General features: G+C 54.7%; 1 protein-coding gene and 2 non-coding genes across 9 annotated transcripts; all 3 read left to right on the forward strand.

Annotated features, from left to right (window-relative positions):
- Positions 1-930: 930 nt before the first annotated feature.
- KANSL2 (KAT8 regulatory NSL complex subunit 2) lies at positions 931-15138 on the forward strand. Of its 7 annotated transcripts, none has more exons than XM_068921294.1 (11): positions 1932-2370; positions 2452-2502; positions 2578-2839; positions 3872-4050; positions 4692-4806; positions 5247-5414; positions 6656-6818; positions 7360-7456; positions 10117-10370; positions 12940-13176; positions 14244-15138. In XM_068921294.1, exons 1-11 carry the CDS (start codon positions 2124-2126, stop codon positions 14376-14378), a joined length of 1908 nt encoding a protein of 635 aa, XP_068777395.1. In that variant the 5' UTR covers positions 1932-2123; the 3' UTR covers positions 14379-15138. The 7 variants fall into 7 exon arrangements, with proteins under 7 accessions (XP_068777401.1, XP_068777402.1, XP_068777399.1 ...); XM_068921296.1 differs by having other exon boundaries at positions 2581-2839; XM_068921300.1 differs by lacking the exons at positions 1932-2370; positions 2452-2502 and adding an exon at positions 931-993.
- LOC138062666 (small nucleolar RNA SNORA2/SNORA34 family) lies at positions 7545-7680 on the forward strand. The gene has a single exon (XR_011136575.1). It is a non-coding gene; the product is annotated as a small nucleolar RNA SNORA2/SNORA34 family (small nucleolar RNA).
- On the forward strand, positions 13957-14089 carry LOC138062667 (small nucleolar RNA SNORA2/SNORA34 family). The gene has a single exon (XR_011136576.1). It is a non-coding gene; the product is annotated as a small nucleolar RNA SNORA2/SNORA34 family (small nucleolar RNA).
- Positions 15139-16270: the final 1132 nt, after the last annotated feature.

The following is a 16270-nucleotide window of genomic DNA, read 5'->3' on the forward strand; positions in this document are numbered from 1 at the left end:
AGTGCGTCCCTCTTCCTTGCCGGAAAGAGCCTGGGGCGTTTGTCGTGTACCGGCAGAGAACACCTGGCCGCAGACCTAAATTTTCTTTTTCTATCTAAAGCTGTTTCTGATTTGTACCTGCCACCTCCCCATGGGGGGGCTTGAGGGGTAACACGAGCCTCCCCTCATGCTTTCCTCTTCCCTGCTCGGGCGAGCGCTGGGAGCGAGAGCCGAAGCCAGGGTAAGGAAGGTGCTTTTGAGTATTATTCTTAAAACATTTATAAATATTTAAACTTCGGGAAACTTTTTAAAAACCAGATAGACGTGTGCTACCTGCTCTAGCCCGTAACCGGTGTTAGAGCTTTCCCTCCTGCAGGGGAAGGGGCAAAGGCAGGGGAGCTCCCGGGGGAAAGGGGGGGGGGGGCGGCGGCCGAGCCGGTGCCCCGCGGCCACCGGGAGCTTTTTGCCTTCCCGGAGCCAAAATGCGAAACCTGCTTCCGTCTCTCCTCTCTCACTCAGGGCTGCCGGGTGCTCGCAACCCCGCTTCCCCCGCGGCGGGGCCGCGGCTGCGTTGCCTCCGCTCACCGGCTGCAGCGGCCGCCGGTAAGGGCGCCCGGTAAGGACACTCCCCCCCCCCCCCTTCCCCGGGCACGGCGCCGGTGCTCGGTCGCTCGCGGGCACTGTCTCTCGCTGTGTATTTATCCACATCAATAAAAGTGAACGGCAAAGGAGGCAGCCGAGCTGCAGCGCTGTGTCCCGAGCTCTTCCTTGGCGGCGGCGGCGGCGGCCCCGCGCCCACGTGTCGGTTCCCACCGCGCCCCCCCTCCACGTGACCGCCCAGGGGGGAGGAGGCGTGGCCGGCCGCTGAGCGGAGGGACGGCTCGCTCGGCCAACGGCGTGCGGCGCCGCCCCTGCGGCCGCCGCGGATTGGCGGCGGGGCGAGCCAGTGAGGCGGCGGGAGGGGCGGGCGGGCGCGCGCGGCGCAGACGGCGGCCAGGCTGGGGCGCGAGCGAGGTAAGATGGCGGCGGCGCCGCCGCCGCCCGCCCCGAGCAGAGCCCGCCGGCCCCGCCGCCTGCCCGCTCCCCCGGTGGCTTCTTCCCCACCCGTCCCGGCCGCGGGCACCGATCCCCCGCCCCGTCCTCCGCGTCGACGCCGCCACCTGGGCCCCTTCGGCAGCCCCCCTCACGCCCGCCGCCCGCGGACAAAATGGCGGCGCCGGGGCAGCCGGGCGGCGCGAGGGCGCATGCGCGGGCCCGGCGCGAGGCGGGTGGCGGAGCACGTGCGCGGGGAGGAGGCGGCGGTGCACCGGGGGGGGGGGTCTGCACGGGGGTGCACTAGGGGGGTGCACTAGGGGGGTGCACCGGGGAGGAGGCGGCTCTGCACGGGGGTGCCCCGAGGGGTGCACCGGGGAGGAGGCGGCCGTGCACGGGGTGCCCCGAGGGGTGCACCGGGGAGGAGGCGGCCGTGCAGGGGGTGCACTAGGGGGGTGCACCGGGAGGTGCATCGGGGATGAGGCGGCCGTGTACGGGGTGCCCCGAGGGGGTGCACCGGGAGGAGGGGTGATCTGCATGGGGTGCACCGAGGAGTGTACCGGGGGGGGCCATCTGCATGGGGGTGCACCGGGGAGGAGGTGGCCGTGCACGAGGTGCACCGGTAGGGGGGGGATCTCCGGGAGGGTGCACCGGGAGTGGAGGGGAGTCTGCACGGGAATGCACCAAGGTGTGCCCCGGGGGTGTACCGGGATTGGGGGGATCTGTACGAGGGTGCACTGAGGGGTGCTCCGGGGAGGAGGCGACCGTGCACGGGTTGCACCGGGAGAGGGTAGGATCCATACGGGGTGCCCCGAGGGGTGCACCGGGAGAGGGGGAGAACATGCACGGGGGGGTGCCTGAGGAGGAGGTGGTGGCCGTGCAGGGGGGGCACACCAGGAGGAAGGGGGACCTGCACGGGGGTGCACTGGGAGAAGGGAATCATGCATGGAGGTGCCCCGGGAGTAGGGGGGGCCAGCACTTAGGGGTGCGCTGGGACGAAAGCATCCTATACTGGGGCTTAGCTGGTGACCTGTGAATTGGGAGCATGGGGTGCTGCACTGAGGGAGTGCAAAGGTGGGGGTGAGGATTGGGCACTCGAGAAGGAGGTGTATATGGGAGGGTGTTTGAGGGGTGGGGGGTCCTGCACAGGGAGGAAGGTGCCTGGTATCGAGGGACTGGAGGGAATGGTTCTGTATCGGGTGGCAGATCCTGCACTGGGAGGAAGGGGTTGCATATTGGGATGGTGGGGTTGGAGCGGTTGCCCGCTGGGGCGTGGAGGGTTTGTGCAGAGAGGGAAGGGGGTCTGGAAAACGTACCCCTGGCCACGCTGCTGGCAGGTGGCAACGCTTGGAAGCTCAGGTACCTAAGTGAAGCATGTTTCCTCTGCCGCCGAATTGGGGTTACTGTGAAGTCGAGTTTCCCATGAAACTATGTCTGTAGGAACAGTTTCTCGTCCCAGGAGGACAAAGAGTTTTATTCAGAAGTTGGCAGGTATTAGCAGAGACTGCTCTTTCTTTTTATCAGTCGTTTGCTTAATTTCTTTTAATTGGAGCTGTATCTCTCTAGCAGGTGTTGGCATGAACAGAATTCGGATCCATGTTTTGCCGTCAAGTCGAGGACGCCTTACTCCTGTGCCGCGGCCCCAGGAACCTCTGTCATGTGCCTTTACTCACCGCCAGTGTTCGCAGCCACGGCTGGAAGGGCAGGAGTTTTGTATTAAGCATATTCTGGAAGACAGGACTGCTCCTTTCAAGCAGTGCAGCTACGTTTCAACAAAGAACGGAAAGCGGTGTCCAAACGCTGCGCCCAAACCAGAGAAAAAGGATGGGTAAGCATTTCCATTTCCCAGTCCTTTGCTCTGTACTGTATAGAGTTAAAAGAGGCAGAAGCAAGAGTACCATGGGGTGAAGGCATAGGTCTCTGCAGGTCCTTTTCCTTATTCTGCTGCTGCGCTTATGTTAACCTCAGACAAGTGATTTTCCATTTTTGAAGCATTGTTAATCCAGCAGAAAGACTGTGAGCACTGAGAGCTCTGCATGGAGTCTTTTTGGTCCTGCAGGACTATCAGGCTGCTGCCCTCTGTCATCAGAAGGTGGCTGTGCTGTTTCAGGAGCCAGGGTGCTTGGTGGGAGCTGCGGTTGCATCCGCATGGTGCTGCACCTGAGCTAACCCTGGCAAACTCGAGTTGTCTGTGTCTGTGCTTAGGGTTAATCCTCAACACAGATACTCTGGTCATGTATTACAGATCCTCTGGTCATGTATTATTTGGAGTTGATGACCTGGTTGTGCTTGTTGTTCCTTGATGCGTGTAAAATGTTCCAGCTGTTACAGATGAAAAGGCCTAGAATAATTATTGACACCCAGTAAACACGTCAGCAGAATGCAGTTATTGGAGCGTCGGCCTTTATTTACTTCCCAGAGGTCACTGAAATTTGAACGTTAGCAGTCTTGATTCTGCCCTTGGTGCCTCTGCGATAAAAAGGATGCATCTAATGTGGGCCAACGTGCTCTGCACGAAAACTTTAAAGTCCAGCGTGAATGTTTGGAAGCAGTTTACCTCTGCGGCTTGAAGTAAAAAGCCCTTTTCTCTCCCTGCTGCTGTGCCATGTGGCTGCCGGCTTCAGTGCCAGAGGTGGCGTTTTATGGTGGTGTGTGGTCTGCGAACCACTTGGGGCTCTCTGGCATTTCTGAACGATACCGGCAGCCGGTGATAGATGGTTACGTTTTGCTCACGAAGGGTAGCTGTGGAGTGGGGTATGCCTTCCAAATGGCAGGGAGCGTTTCTCACTGTATCGCTTGTTCGTTTTGCTGGCTGACTGAGAGCTTGGAGTCGTAACGTGTTTTTGATTTATTTGCTCAGTGTGTCGTTCTGCGCGGAACATGCCCGTAGGAATACTCTGGCACTCCAAGCTCAGATGAAAAAGTCCAATCCTGGACCTGTAAGCGAGACTCTCCTTTGCCAGCTTAGCTCTTACGCCAAAACAGAGCTGGGCTCCCAGACTGCAGAGAGTAGCCGCAGTGAAGCCAGTCGAATCCTAGGTAAGAATTTAACGTGAAAACCGGTGAGAGAGAACCAGGAGTTCTCTTTTTTGTTTGGAAACGCCAAGAACGTTGCTTATTAAATCCAGTGGTAGAAAAGGGATCCTGGGGTCTGTGGCAAAAGATCGTGTCCCACACCCCTGTGTGTTTTGCCTACCAGTGACTGCAGATAAGTCACATTATAGGTATGTCCCATCACCAGGCCAAAATCTTGTGGGTTCTCTTCGGTAGACGTGTCTGGAAGCTCCCCTCATTGCTTGTTTAGTCTCTTGCTGTGCCTGTCAAACACTGCTGTTAGATGTGTCTGTTCCCTACAGCTCGGTGGTGAGCTTCCCATCTTGCAGGGTCACTCGGTGGGGAGCCGGCAGGCGGTTCGTGGTTCTTAAGTAGGCAAGAATGTTACTCCACAGGAGCTGTATATTTTGGCTGCACATAATTAATTGGTGGGTTTCCTGTTGTACCATATTGCTCGCTCACGTTGTGTTGGGGAGAAGTTTCTCTTGGAGGAGAGACAGAGCTGGCTCACCTCCGTACTTGCCGTGGAACAGCCTCCCCCGGGGTCCCTGGCTGCCCTGTGCTGGAGTAACAAGCCCTGGGAAGCAGGGCAGGGTCCTGCCTCTCACGGAGACTTGTCTTTGCAGATGACGACAGTTGGAGCGACGGCGAGCAGGACCCTATCACAGTGGACCAGACGTGGCGAGGGGACCCGGACAGCGAGGCTGACAGCATTGATAGCGACCAGGAGGATCCCTTGAAGTAAGTTGGGTGGTGGTGGCGGCTCCTAGCTGGTTACGCGTGTCCTGCAGAACGCCCTGAACTCCGGGTGATACCAGGGTGGATGGCGGTTATGTTAAAGCGATGACGTTATTAATGATGTTGCAGTTGGACTTTGTGTCTCTAGTGAGTTGTTAGGCATGAGTGCTTGCAAGTCTTGGACTTGGTGGTTCTTCTGTGAAACATTTGCTGTTGATCCTCTTTTCAGTGCGGAGTAGCCCATCTAGCCAGGTATCTAGCAGCAGTCTGTGGGTGGTCTCTTAGCTTTAAAAAAAAATTTCACTAGTTCTGCTCCTCGCTTACTGAGCTGTCTAATCAAACCCTGCTCAGTCAGTGTTTCAGGTAATGCCCGTGTCATTCGGTAAGAACAGCCCTGAGGGGACCTTTATAAAGTTTACCCTGTTTGTTTGGGGGCTTTTCAGGCACGCTGGTGTATACACAGCCGAGGAGGTGGCTTTGATCATGCGAGAGAAGCTGATCCGCTTGCAGTCCCTGTATATTGACCAGTTCAAACGACTCCAGCACCTTCTGAAGGAGAAGAAACGTCGATACTTGCATAGCCGCAAGGGAGAACATGAAGCCATAGGCAAGTACTGGTACAGGTAGTCACTGATCTCTATTCATCTGGCCATGGGGCGCAGTGCTTCTCTAGAGCACATGCAGACCTCTACATTTAAAAATGCTTTTTTATTGCTTTTTTAGAAGCACATTTCATTGCAGTGCTAGCTTTGCAAGGGTGAGAATTGCTGTAGGATTGAAAGTGAGATGGAGTAGGTATTTCTGTGGCTGGCCTTATGCCCGGAGATTGGTATCACTTGGGTTAGAAAGGTTGCCGGATTTCTTTGCTCTTCAAAGTTTGCAATGTTGTCAGGAAATGAGACTACAAAGTTAATTCTGAGACAAAAGTTCTTTTTTGTATGGGATTTCCTGTTTTTGGTTTTATAAACAGAAAATTTATTCATCCGTAAGGTCCTGCCTGTATCGGCAAAGGTTTGTTTCTATAGTTATGCTAGTATTGCTGTAATGACATTCCTTCTTAGCACAGAGCAACTTTCTCCTGCAAAAGCACGTTGGCTTCGGTTGGACTTCTTACTGTACCGAATATGCTCTGTGAGGCAGGAATTTGTAGTTCAGCAGATGAAGAACGGCGTTGTATAACTGGCTGAAAGTGTTGCAGCGCAAAGAATGCTTTCTCTAGCACAGCCTCTATAATAGCTCATCCCAGAAAAGGCTATTGTACAGTCCAGTCTCAAGTAAAAATAACTGAAAGTTTTATACATAACAATTTTGTAGAACTTGTTTTTGCAAACCAGTAATAGAAAAACAGATGCTGAGCATTGCCCTGTAATTACAGCTAGGAATGCTTACGGGAAACTTCCAGAATTTGCACATGAGTAAGCTGAAATTTGACAAATTTTATATTCTGCCTGCAAAAATCACAGTCTACTTTTGAACGGTCAAGGTATTTTAAAAGACGTCGTTTAAAAATATTCTGTCAGCCCAAGAATTCCTTGTCTGCCCAGAGCAATTGGGAAAAGTTTCTGGATGGAGGCTGCTTTGTCATGCTCTTATGTAACCAGAAGATGTGCTTCCTGTTTATATGTGCAAAGCTCACTGCTCGGTCACTAGACGCTTTGACATCTGTGTCGTTAGTCAGCTGTTGGAGCTCTTGATGGCTGATGTTGGCTCTCGGTACCAGAAAAATAAAATCGGCCTCATTTTCTGTAAGAAGCCCTATCGGAAGAGGGGGGTGTTGGCTTAATCACGGTGGAAGAACGTGGCAGGTGGGGGGTGGTATTTCCTGATCCCCCCCTTGCTCCCCTGCAGGCAGCAGCCTTCTGACAGGCCCGGAGGGGCTCATGGCCAAGGAGCGTGAGAACCTGAAGCGACTGAAGTGCCTGCGACGCTACCGGCAGCGCTACGGCGTGGAAGCCCTGCTTCACCGCCAGCTGAAGGAGCGCAGGATGCTGGCAACTGACGGTGCCGCCCAGCAGGTGGGTGTCCAGCAGCAGCTGAGCTGAGAGCTCTGGTCGCCGCCTGGTTTGCGTTACAGCCTCGCCTGGAAACTGGGTTTCTCCTCTCACCCCTTCCTTGGCGTGATCCTAGGCCAGATCCTCTGGCTTTCTGGCCCTGTCAGATTGCCCATTGTCATGCTCAAATTTGAACCCAAGTCATGTGTGCGCAGCAATTTCTTTATCGCCATTTTTAAATGTAAAGCATTCCCTTGACTGACTTTGTAAAGTCAGAAGATAAAGCTGGGAAAAGCCATTCTTTGAGACATCCTTCTGGGGTAATAACGTTCTTTGTATTGAAATTGAGGCTTGTCTTACTATCTCAGGTCTGCCTAACAAAAGCTTGAATGAAAAGGCCATAACGAGGAGTGAAAATCTGCCCTAGTGGAACTGAGAATTTTAATCTTGGCATGTTTTTGAAAGCAGAATGTAAAAATGCTGTATAGCAGAGGGGATTTCTCTGGAAAAGAGCCAGAAAAATCTCCAGCGCAGCTCTGAGCTCTTCTTTTCGACTTGTTTACAGGCACACACCACTCGCTCCAGCCAGAGGTGCTTGGCCTTTGTTGATGATGTTCGATGCTCCAACCAGTCTCTCCCGATGACCAGGCACTGCCTTAACCGTATCCTTCCATCTGCCTGTGCTGTCTTGGGTCGCGCTCATGACTGTTTGCTGGCAGTTTGAAGTGCGCCTGATCCTCCTTTTTGATTTTGGCCCTAAATCAAGGCCATCGGTTTGCTGTAACCGTTGGTTTCAAGCAGGAGCCCAGAGGAATGTCTTCCTGTGGTATGTTGGCCAATCCAGAGCATCAGAAGGGAATGGCCAATTCACTTGGAAGCAACAGGAGAAACCTCGTCAAGCCTGAGGGATTCACAAAGCAAATTTCCAGATGTATTAAAGGAGGAGAGAAGCAAGTTCACTCTCACTTTGTGCATTACTGCTCTTAGAGGCTTGGCTACGGGTGCTGGAGTGCCAACAGCCATCCAGAGCGTAGGGCCTGCTGAGCGGCTCTACGTGAGTCCCGCTATAAGCAAGCGAGAACGAAGGGATGTTTGACCGTTGAGGCACAGCGGATTTGGGAGGATCTGAATGAGGGAATAGCTTCCAGCCTGGCTGGGGCTGCCATGGGCCATCTTGCTCTCATTTGGGCTCCTTGAAAGGTGCTAGTCGTTTAGAATGAAATCCCACACTGAACAGTGCCTGCCTGCCTGCTATGTCATGTATGTCTCTGAGCAGCTTCAGGCTGTTCGACTTCCAGAATCGACCTTGGCTTTTCAACAGCTGGCTCTGAATTTCCCCCGCTGAATTTCTCCAGCTCATAGATCACCACCAGCAACCCGGGATCCACAAACCAAACATTGCCCCTGGGTACATCTGCACAACCCTTAAGTGGAATTGGGTGGATACGTCCCGTAACAGGTTTGGATCGTGTCTCGAGTTGAGTTAGCAGCTGTTGCTGGAGTGAGTCAGGATAAACTGCAGCGCTCTGTCCCAGAAGAGAACTGGCAGCCAGGGGGAGGATGAACTCTTCATTTTGTTTTGTTACTGAAGTTGGCAGACTTGACTCCAGCTATGCACAGGGAGCAGCCCAGGGAGCAGGAAGCTGCCATTGTTTCTCTGTAGTGACCATATATTTTAAAATAAAGACAGGATAAATACCTTTGAAATGGTTTGAGCAAGTTGCTGTTTGCAGCTGGCTGACTTTGAGCAGTGCAGGCAGAGAAGGGAGTGGAAAAAGCGGGGTTTTATTTCCTTGTGTCTGAGTGTGTCAGCTGACTTTTACTGACACAAACAAGATTTTACTTTGGTTAGTCCTGCTGAGCCGATAACATCTGCAGTCTGCTCTGCTTTGTGCATTGTCAGGAGGCTCTTGGGCTTTGTTTGGTTTTCAGAAGCTTGATTGTTTGCGACAATGCATTAAAGGGACCGAACCCAGCTGGGTTGTTGGGCTCCAGGTGGAGCTTGTGATTTTGTCAGCTTGGCAATTCATGCTTTTTGGCTACCAATAAAGTAAGCGCTTGATCTGGAGTCATTCAGAGAGATTAAATCTGGCTCCCCACCCTGCTGTTCGTATAGAGACACTTCTCAGACCACATCTGCCCTTGAGTATCCGATAGATGTGGCTCTTCTGGGTTGGGCTCCGTACTGTTACTTCTCGCACAGATTATGGGCTCCCCAAAGCCCGCCTGGGAATCTTGTTAGTGTGTTCGGAGTCGCCTCAGTGCGTGGAGGTTAGAGCGCAGTGGTAAATTTGAAATCTAGTCAGCTTAAGAAACTGGGTTAAGCTTGGCGTCCTTTGCATTTTATGTGGGTTTGAAAGATTTTTTTTCGCTCCTTCACTGCTTTGTGTAAAGAGGAAGCTGTAAATCGAGCTTCGCAAACGTCAAGAACATCAGCATGGCTAGTTATTTTGGTGGGTTTGATATTGAGATATCTGACTTGCAAGACTTGCTCCATGCTTGAAAACAGCTTTGGCACCAAGCATCGAATATTAAGTTGAGTGGAATTTCTGTCACCGAGTGGACAGCCCAAGAAATAAGCTCGGTCGTTCTTTGCAGTAGTTAGTAGAAAGCTTATGATAGCCAGCAAAAACATGGTGTATGTAGACCATCGTGCTGCCTTCAGCAGTGGGTCAATCTGTGATTTTGCCAGGTTCTTGTTCTCTTTTGCTGGAAGAAGATGGGATTAATTCTCTAGCTGCTGTCTGCTGATGGATTGCTCTGTAAGTGAGGTACAATTGGAGCAAAGTTTCTGTTTGTGATTAAAGGCAGGAAATCCCATTTACACCTCTGGCAGGAATAGGTTTTCCATTGGGAAAGAAAATGTACTGGGAAGATAGAAATACCGGAACTAAATTCCTGGCTCTGGAAAAAGCATTGTGCATGCTAGTATCTCTGCTGCGTGTTAGATGTTAAGGCTTGTGCAGATGCCTTTTAAATGGATGTCTGCAAATAAAAGTAAGCCTGTGCATTTGTAATATCTTCCATCTGAGGATCTGTGAGTGTTTACAAGTATCCAGCTAAGTCTCCCAGCCCCCACTGTGAAGCTGTCAGCATTGTCCCCATTTTCCATCATGTAAGTAAGGTAATTTGGCCTGCGTCACTGGGCGCTCAGGATGCAGCTCTGGAGTCTGGACTCCTGACCATGAAGGAGAACTGTATTTTTTAACACTGTGATCCCTGAGTGGTGGGGTGGGTGGGGAGCTTTTATGCTTTTGGATGGATGGGTTATAATAGCTTGTCTGCCATACTCTGTGAGTTTCCCTTGACGGTATCTTTCCAGACATCTGTCAAGATACTAATCAGACTCTGTTTAAACCGTGTCAAGGATCAGAGGAAGTGCCGTGCAACAAGCCCGTTCCCGTAAGCCTCTCTGAGGATCCGTGCTGCCCACTCCACCTCCGATTGCCTCCTCAGATGTACGTACCTGAGCAGGTACTGTCTGTTCCTGAGGAGCTGGAAGCTGCCCCCACAGATCTGTACTTGAGCGCTGCTGAGCTCCAGCCCACGGAAAGCTTACCCCTGGAGTTCAGTGATGTAAGTCGGAGTACTTGTGCGGTGTGCTCTAGTATAACCTGTCCATGGCATATAAGCAAGGTGTCCTGCAGAGAACCTTCCTGTGAAGGTTGCTGTTTTCATTACATGTTATGAAGTCACTCTAAAGTGCTCAGGGGGGAGGAGGAGGAGGAGTGGGCTGTAATGCAACCGAGCTGGTGTTCCCCTTGAGGAACACGCGTGGGCATCGTGTAAAGCTGCTGCCTCCCAGGCAGAGTACGTGCAGGTGCACAGGTCAACCCTCTCCTTGGAGAAAGAGGCCAGGGCAAGCAAGACCTAAGTTGTGAGGGACTCCCCTCAAACAATATGGTTATGTGGTATCAGCATGCACAGCCCGGTAAGGGGAGGCTAAAATGTTAATGTTTCTCATCGCTTCCTTCTGCCAGGAGCTTAATGTATGAACTATTTTTGTTCCTGCTGGCTTGGAGAAGAGTCGTCTCTTGAAAAATGTGCAAGAATGTGAAGGGTTTGGGAAATGCTTGTTTTTGTAGGGTTTTGAACATGATGGTGACTGCTCCTTTGGAAGGGCTGTGCTCTTGTTTAAATCCGTATTTAGGGGCTTTTTTAAAAGCGGATTTTTTTTCCTTCTCTCCCATGAAGAATGCATGAGGATTTTAATCCCCAGATTATTCTGATATCCTGCATGGATGTTAAGCCTACATGCTTAAAATCCTCTGAGATTTGTTTAAACCAAACTACTGTGGTCATTTGGAGCTACTGCTCTGAACGAGACGTCACTTGCTTTAAAATTTGGATGTCACCAAGATTCCTGAGGGCTTCCGTCAGCAGGCAAATCGTATAACCTAAAATTTGCTGAAGGAGAAGGGTTTGCCTGCAGTTCTGGAGTCAAGATGATGGCAACAGACGTTGCATTAACACGAGAGACCATACACCACTGATTCGGTGCCTTGAAAGGGCATTAATCTGGGGCTGCTTGGTAGGAGCCTAGTTCAGCCGTAGAGCTGCTGTGGAGTAAAGACTGGATCCAGTGCCCACTGAGGTCGGGGAGAACGCTTCCACTGACTTCAGTGGGCATTGGACCGGAGCCCAGCTCTCCTTCCTGTGGGGCCGAGCGCTCGCAAGGCTGAGGTAGCACGCGGCTGTATGTGAAAACAGTCTTTGTAGGAGATGTTTTTTCAGGTCAGAAATGAAAAACATAGCTGTGTGCCCCCCCCCCCCCCCCCCCAGTCCCCTTCAAGAGGGTTCTCTTGCTCTGTGCAGGGTTCCAGTGGCTGTTTGGGTAAGAATCCAGGGGCCTCATTTCTGCCTTTTCCCCCACCTTGTACTCTGAGCCGGGCACGGACGTGAACTGCAGAGTAGCTGCCTGCTTTGGAAGTGGCCTTACTGGCAAGTGTGACTTCTGTGTGCTACTCAGATAAGATGGCATGTGTCTGCCCTCCTTCAGGACCGCACTGAGGGCCTTTCATGCTGGAATGTCTCCTGTCGTAGACACCCTTGCGAGAACCGTGCTTCCTTGCTTTGAAAGGATTCAGAGCTGTATGGCTGCGTAGAGCCTCTGTGCTTTATCTAGCGTAACGCCAGCCTGTTAAAGTGCCACTCTGGAGTCGCAGACATCCCGCCTTGATGTTGAACTCCCTCCAAAGCCAAAACAAATACCTTCCTCTAACAATAGCCTCGGAAGAATCCCAGCCTCTCATGTCAGCAGTGTTATCAGCACATGCTGCAGACAGCAGCAAGCGGGGCAGACAGGAGGAGTAAGCTTGAGACTGTCTATCCCGATATGTGTCAGGGCAAGCAAAGAGGGCTCTGCTAAGTCTTGGCAGGGGAGCGAAAGCGGTGAGTATCCTAAGGAGATCAAAATCAGACCCTTTCACAGCCCTTTTGGCTGCTGCAGGAATGCTTCTGCCATCTGGGGCAGCACCATCACCTTGGGCTCTGGACCTTGTGCCCCACACCTTGTCTTCAGAAGGAGTCCAGCATTTCCAGCCTGGATCGCGCTGTTTCTGGAAAAGGAGGGCCCCTTAGCTGCGTTGCACGGGGACGCTGTGTGCGCCGCAGCTGGCGTTCCCAGCTGCTGAGGGGCAGCGCGGCCTCTCTTCCCTTTGGCGGGGAGCGTGAGTAGCACGGTGAAGAGGCTGGGATTCCTGGCGGCACGATGCCCGCTGCTCTGATTTCCTCCTCCTGTGCCCCTGTGATAAAGCCGAAGCGCTGGAGCAGTTTGCTGCCTGTTCCCACCCTGGTGTTAGAGGAGACAGTCTTTTGCCACTGAATGCTGTAATAAAGCATTCATTGAACAGGATGTGGAATGAGGGTTGCTCCTGCCTGCCCTATTTTCGCATGCCGTGTTTTCACGTGCAAGCCCTGCCGGCTGTGCTGGCGTTGGAGCTCCGGCTGGGTTCTCAGCTGTGCTGAGCCCTTGCCCATCTGTTGGTGCTCTTGATTTGCAGCCCTTACGAAGCCGAGCGGCTGGTCTTTGCCTGACAGGATGAGTGGGTGACAAAGAACGGCTGCAAAGAGTCTTGCTGCTGTCTCCTGTGGCTCCTTGGGACCGCTCCTTCTGATGGGCCGCTCCTGGTGTTTTCTCTCTTAGGACTTGGACGTGGTGGGTGATGGCATGCAGTGTCCCCCGTCCCCTCTGCTCTTTGATCCTTCTATGGCCCTCGAGCAGTCAATCAGAGACGTTGCCGAGGCCCCCATAGACATACTGGCCCTGGAGGAACCTTCCCCAGCAGGCATCCCACCGCAGATGGTGCCGACGGACAGAGGGAGCTTGTCTGCCCACATCTTCTCCCCAGCCGTGGAGCCTCCTGCAGAGCTACCTGCACAGGTACAGCCAGGAGAACGTGCCGGGGGCTTCCAGCTGTGAAGTAAAGCTCCTTCTCCAGGCAGCCCTTTGCCTCCAGAGCTCTGCGACGAGCTGGAAGATGTGCCCTCCTGGGGGGAGAACTGCTCCCTGTTCGCAGGCCCGCTGTGCCAGCCAGGCTCTCAGGTGGTTGCTTTCCCATAGAGCGAAATTTGGACCCAGTCGGGCAGCCCGTGTTACGCCCACGGTCTGGATGATATTATGAGAGCTGCGAGGATGGTAACCGGAGCTTGTCCTTGGGGTAGCTGCAGGCTGCCTGCAAAGGACAGGCAGTCGCCTTTTCTCCTTGGGTGGCTTAGTGCCACTGTGTCTTCCTGTGTGTGGGATGGGTGTCGCGGGAACTGTCTGGGAAGCGTTAGGGATGTCTCGGCTGCAGGCTGGGGACTGGGACCACTAAGTGGCTTGAACTGCTGTGGGAAGCCCCTTTTCTTCCATGTGGTGAAATCATCTCCTGGGCAGCGGGCTTGTGCTTTCTCTTTCTTCAAATAACATTTACTCCACAGTGCTCTCTTTTGAATGTAATTTTTCCACTTCTAACTTGCACCTCTCGGTGTCCTGCTCAGAGCCTGCGGCTTGCTCAGGAAGTCCCCGCAGGGCGTCTTCTTTGGAGGCGTCCTCAGACGCCCCGTTCTGCGCCTGTCGTCTTCTCTCAGACGCTGTTTCGGCAGCTCGAAGAGGTCCCTGCAGTGCCTCTCTCCTCCCGGGAGCTGAGCGTGGGGCCGCAGCCCCGGAGCGCACACCCCGCAGGCCCTGAATGAAGGCCATCGGTTTGCCGTAGCCGTTGGTTTCAAGCAGGAGCCCAGAGGAATGATTTCTCCCGGTCTGTTGGCCTTCCCGTCTCAAAATGGAACGGCCAATTCGTTAGGGAGCGACAAGGCGCAAAAGGCTGCCCCGGGGAACACCTCGGGCTCCTGCCTTGCCTCTGCCCAGGCCGGGTCCAGCTGCAAAGCCCTGGGAGCTCCTGCTGAGCCGCAGGCAGCCTGCGCTGCTGGAGCAGTGCCCGCGTGACCTTGTTTTTTTTGCTTCAACAGAGTCACTTGCTGATGGTGGGGTGCCGGCCCGGGCCGAAGGACGACAGGAGGCAGGAGGAAGCCGCGTCCTCTGCCCAGGCCCACGGAGCAGCCACAGCCGCCAACGGGAACCTCGAGCCGACGTCTGTGAGCTGAGACTGGGAACAAGCGGCCTTTCCAAGATCCCTTGTGCATCCTCTCTCACTCTGAGCCCTGCCCCTAGGTGGGACGCGCACATTATAAACATGCAGGTGTCGGTGTGGTCGCCCGGCACCTTCCCAAGCTGCAGCTCCACCTCTGCCAGAGTGATTCCTGGAGCGTCGGGGCCTGAAACGTCTGACCGGGGGCCCGCAGCCAGGCCCAGTCCAGCCAGTCCTTCCCCTGCATCCCGCGGCTCTGGCCGCCGTGTGTTTGTGGTGAAGCCTGCCAGGGCCCACTGGTGAGGCAGAGCGCGTTATCAGCGCAGGGAAAGGTTGGAGATGTGCAGTGGAGGGATCCTTAGGTGACTTACTGGGGAAAGGATGGGGTGGCTTTCCATGCTCGCCTTGCTGGCGAGGCTGTGGTTTCCTCGGAGGGGTGAGATGTGCCGGTAAGAAATGCAGGTGGGGAAGGGACATCCTGTATTTGGCACGTCAGGAGTGCATGCGCTTGCCGGAGGCATGGTTTGTTCCTCATATGCTCCCATGTACCAAAGCAGATCTGGTAGCTGCATGCCAGCTCGTCTCCGGTGTGCCAAGGTGCGCTGCTGCTGCACCACCCCTGGGCAGACTCCTCACCAGCTTTAATCTGCAGGCCCGCAGGGCGCTGATCCTGTGTATAAGTCTTTGAAATGTGCTGTGTAAAGTTTTCGGTTTGCGGGGGGAGGTTTCCCCTCCCACAGGTAACCCAGACAATAAAGAGATCAGCAGATACTGGAGCGAAGAGCTTCCCTGGGCCGTGCCTCGAGAACACGAGCAGGATGAGCGCTGCGTTTCTGGGGGGGGGGGGGATGCAGCTGCTGTCCTGAGGCACCTCTGCAGAGACAGGGAGAGCTGAGGGGGGGATCTGCCTGGAGCGAGGGCAGGACAAGATGGGGCTCAGGAGAGTGGCTGCAACACCAAATTGTCCTCTCGGGCGAGAGCGTGGGACGAGCACCGCTGCGGTAGTGACAAAAGCCCTCTCGGTGGGGGAGGAGGGGTTAAGGAATGAAAACCATGCGCTCGCAAACCTCCTGAGTCCTGCTGCAGCCAGCAAAAATACCCAAGTTCAGGTTTCACTCCCTTATTTTTGGTCCTTCGCGTAAAACCCCGAAGCTCTGCTGTGCGGTGCGGCGCAAGGGTGCCCGGGCAGCCTCGCCGGGCTGGGAGCTGAGGGTGGCTTTGTGCTTAACCACACGACCCGCTCTTTCGCTAGAGATGACAGAGTCCCGCCGTTCCTGAGTTATTTTCTTGCTTCTGGTGATCTAAAAATACTGCAATCGCTGCCTCTGTCCTCTGCGCGATGGGCCGAGCCGTGCCGTGCCAGGCTTCCCTGCGTGGCAGGGCCCTGCTGGGCTGAGCCGGGCTCCCTGCGCCCCGGGGCCGGGCTGAGCCTTGCCAGGCTTTGCCGCGCTGCAGGGCTGGGTTTGCTGAGCCGGGCTGCGCTGCACACCGGGGCCGAACTGTGCCGTGCCAAGCTGGACTCCTGCGCGTCCAGCTGGGCTCCCTGGTGCCAAGCTGTGCCGAGCCGAGTCAGGCCGAGCCGGGCTCCCTGGTGCCGCAGGGCTGAGCTGTGCCGAGCCGAGCCGGGCTCCCAGTGCTGTAGGACTGAGCCGTGCCGAGCTGAGCTGAACCGAGCTCCCTTGTGCCACAGGGCTGAGCTGTGCCGAGCCAAGCCAGGCTGGGCTCCCTGGTGCCGAGCTGAGCCAAGCTGAGCCAGGCTCCCCAGTGCTGAGCTGTGCCAAGCCAGGCTGGGCTCCCTGGTGCCGAGCCGAGCCAAGCTGAGCCAGGCTCCCCAGTGCTGAGCTGTGCCAAGCCAGGCTGGGCTCCCTGGTGCCACGGGGCTGAGCTGTGCCGAGCCGAACCGAGCCG

The sequence above is a fragment of the Struthio camelus genome, chromosome 28 (assembly GCF_040807025.1).
Source record: "Struthio camelus isolate bStrCam1 chromosome 28, bStrCam1.hap1, whole genome shotgun sequence".
NCBI classification, from domain to species: Eukaryota; Metazoa; Chordata; class Aves; order Struthioniformes; family Struthionidae; genus Struthio; species Struthio camelus.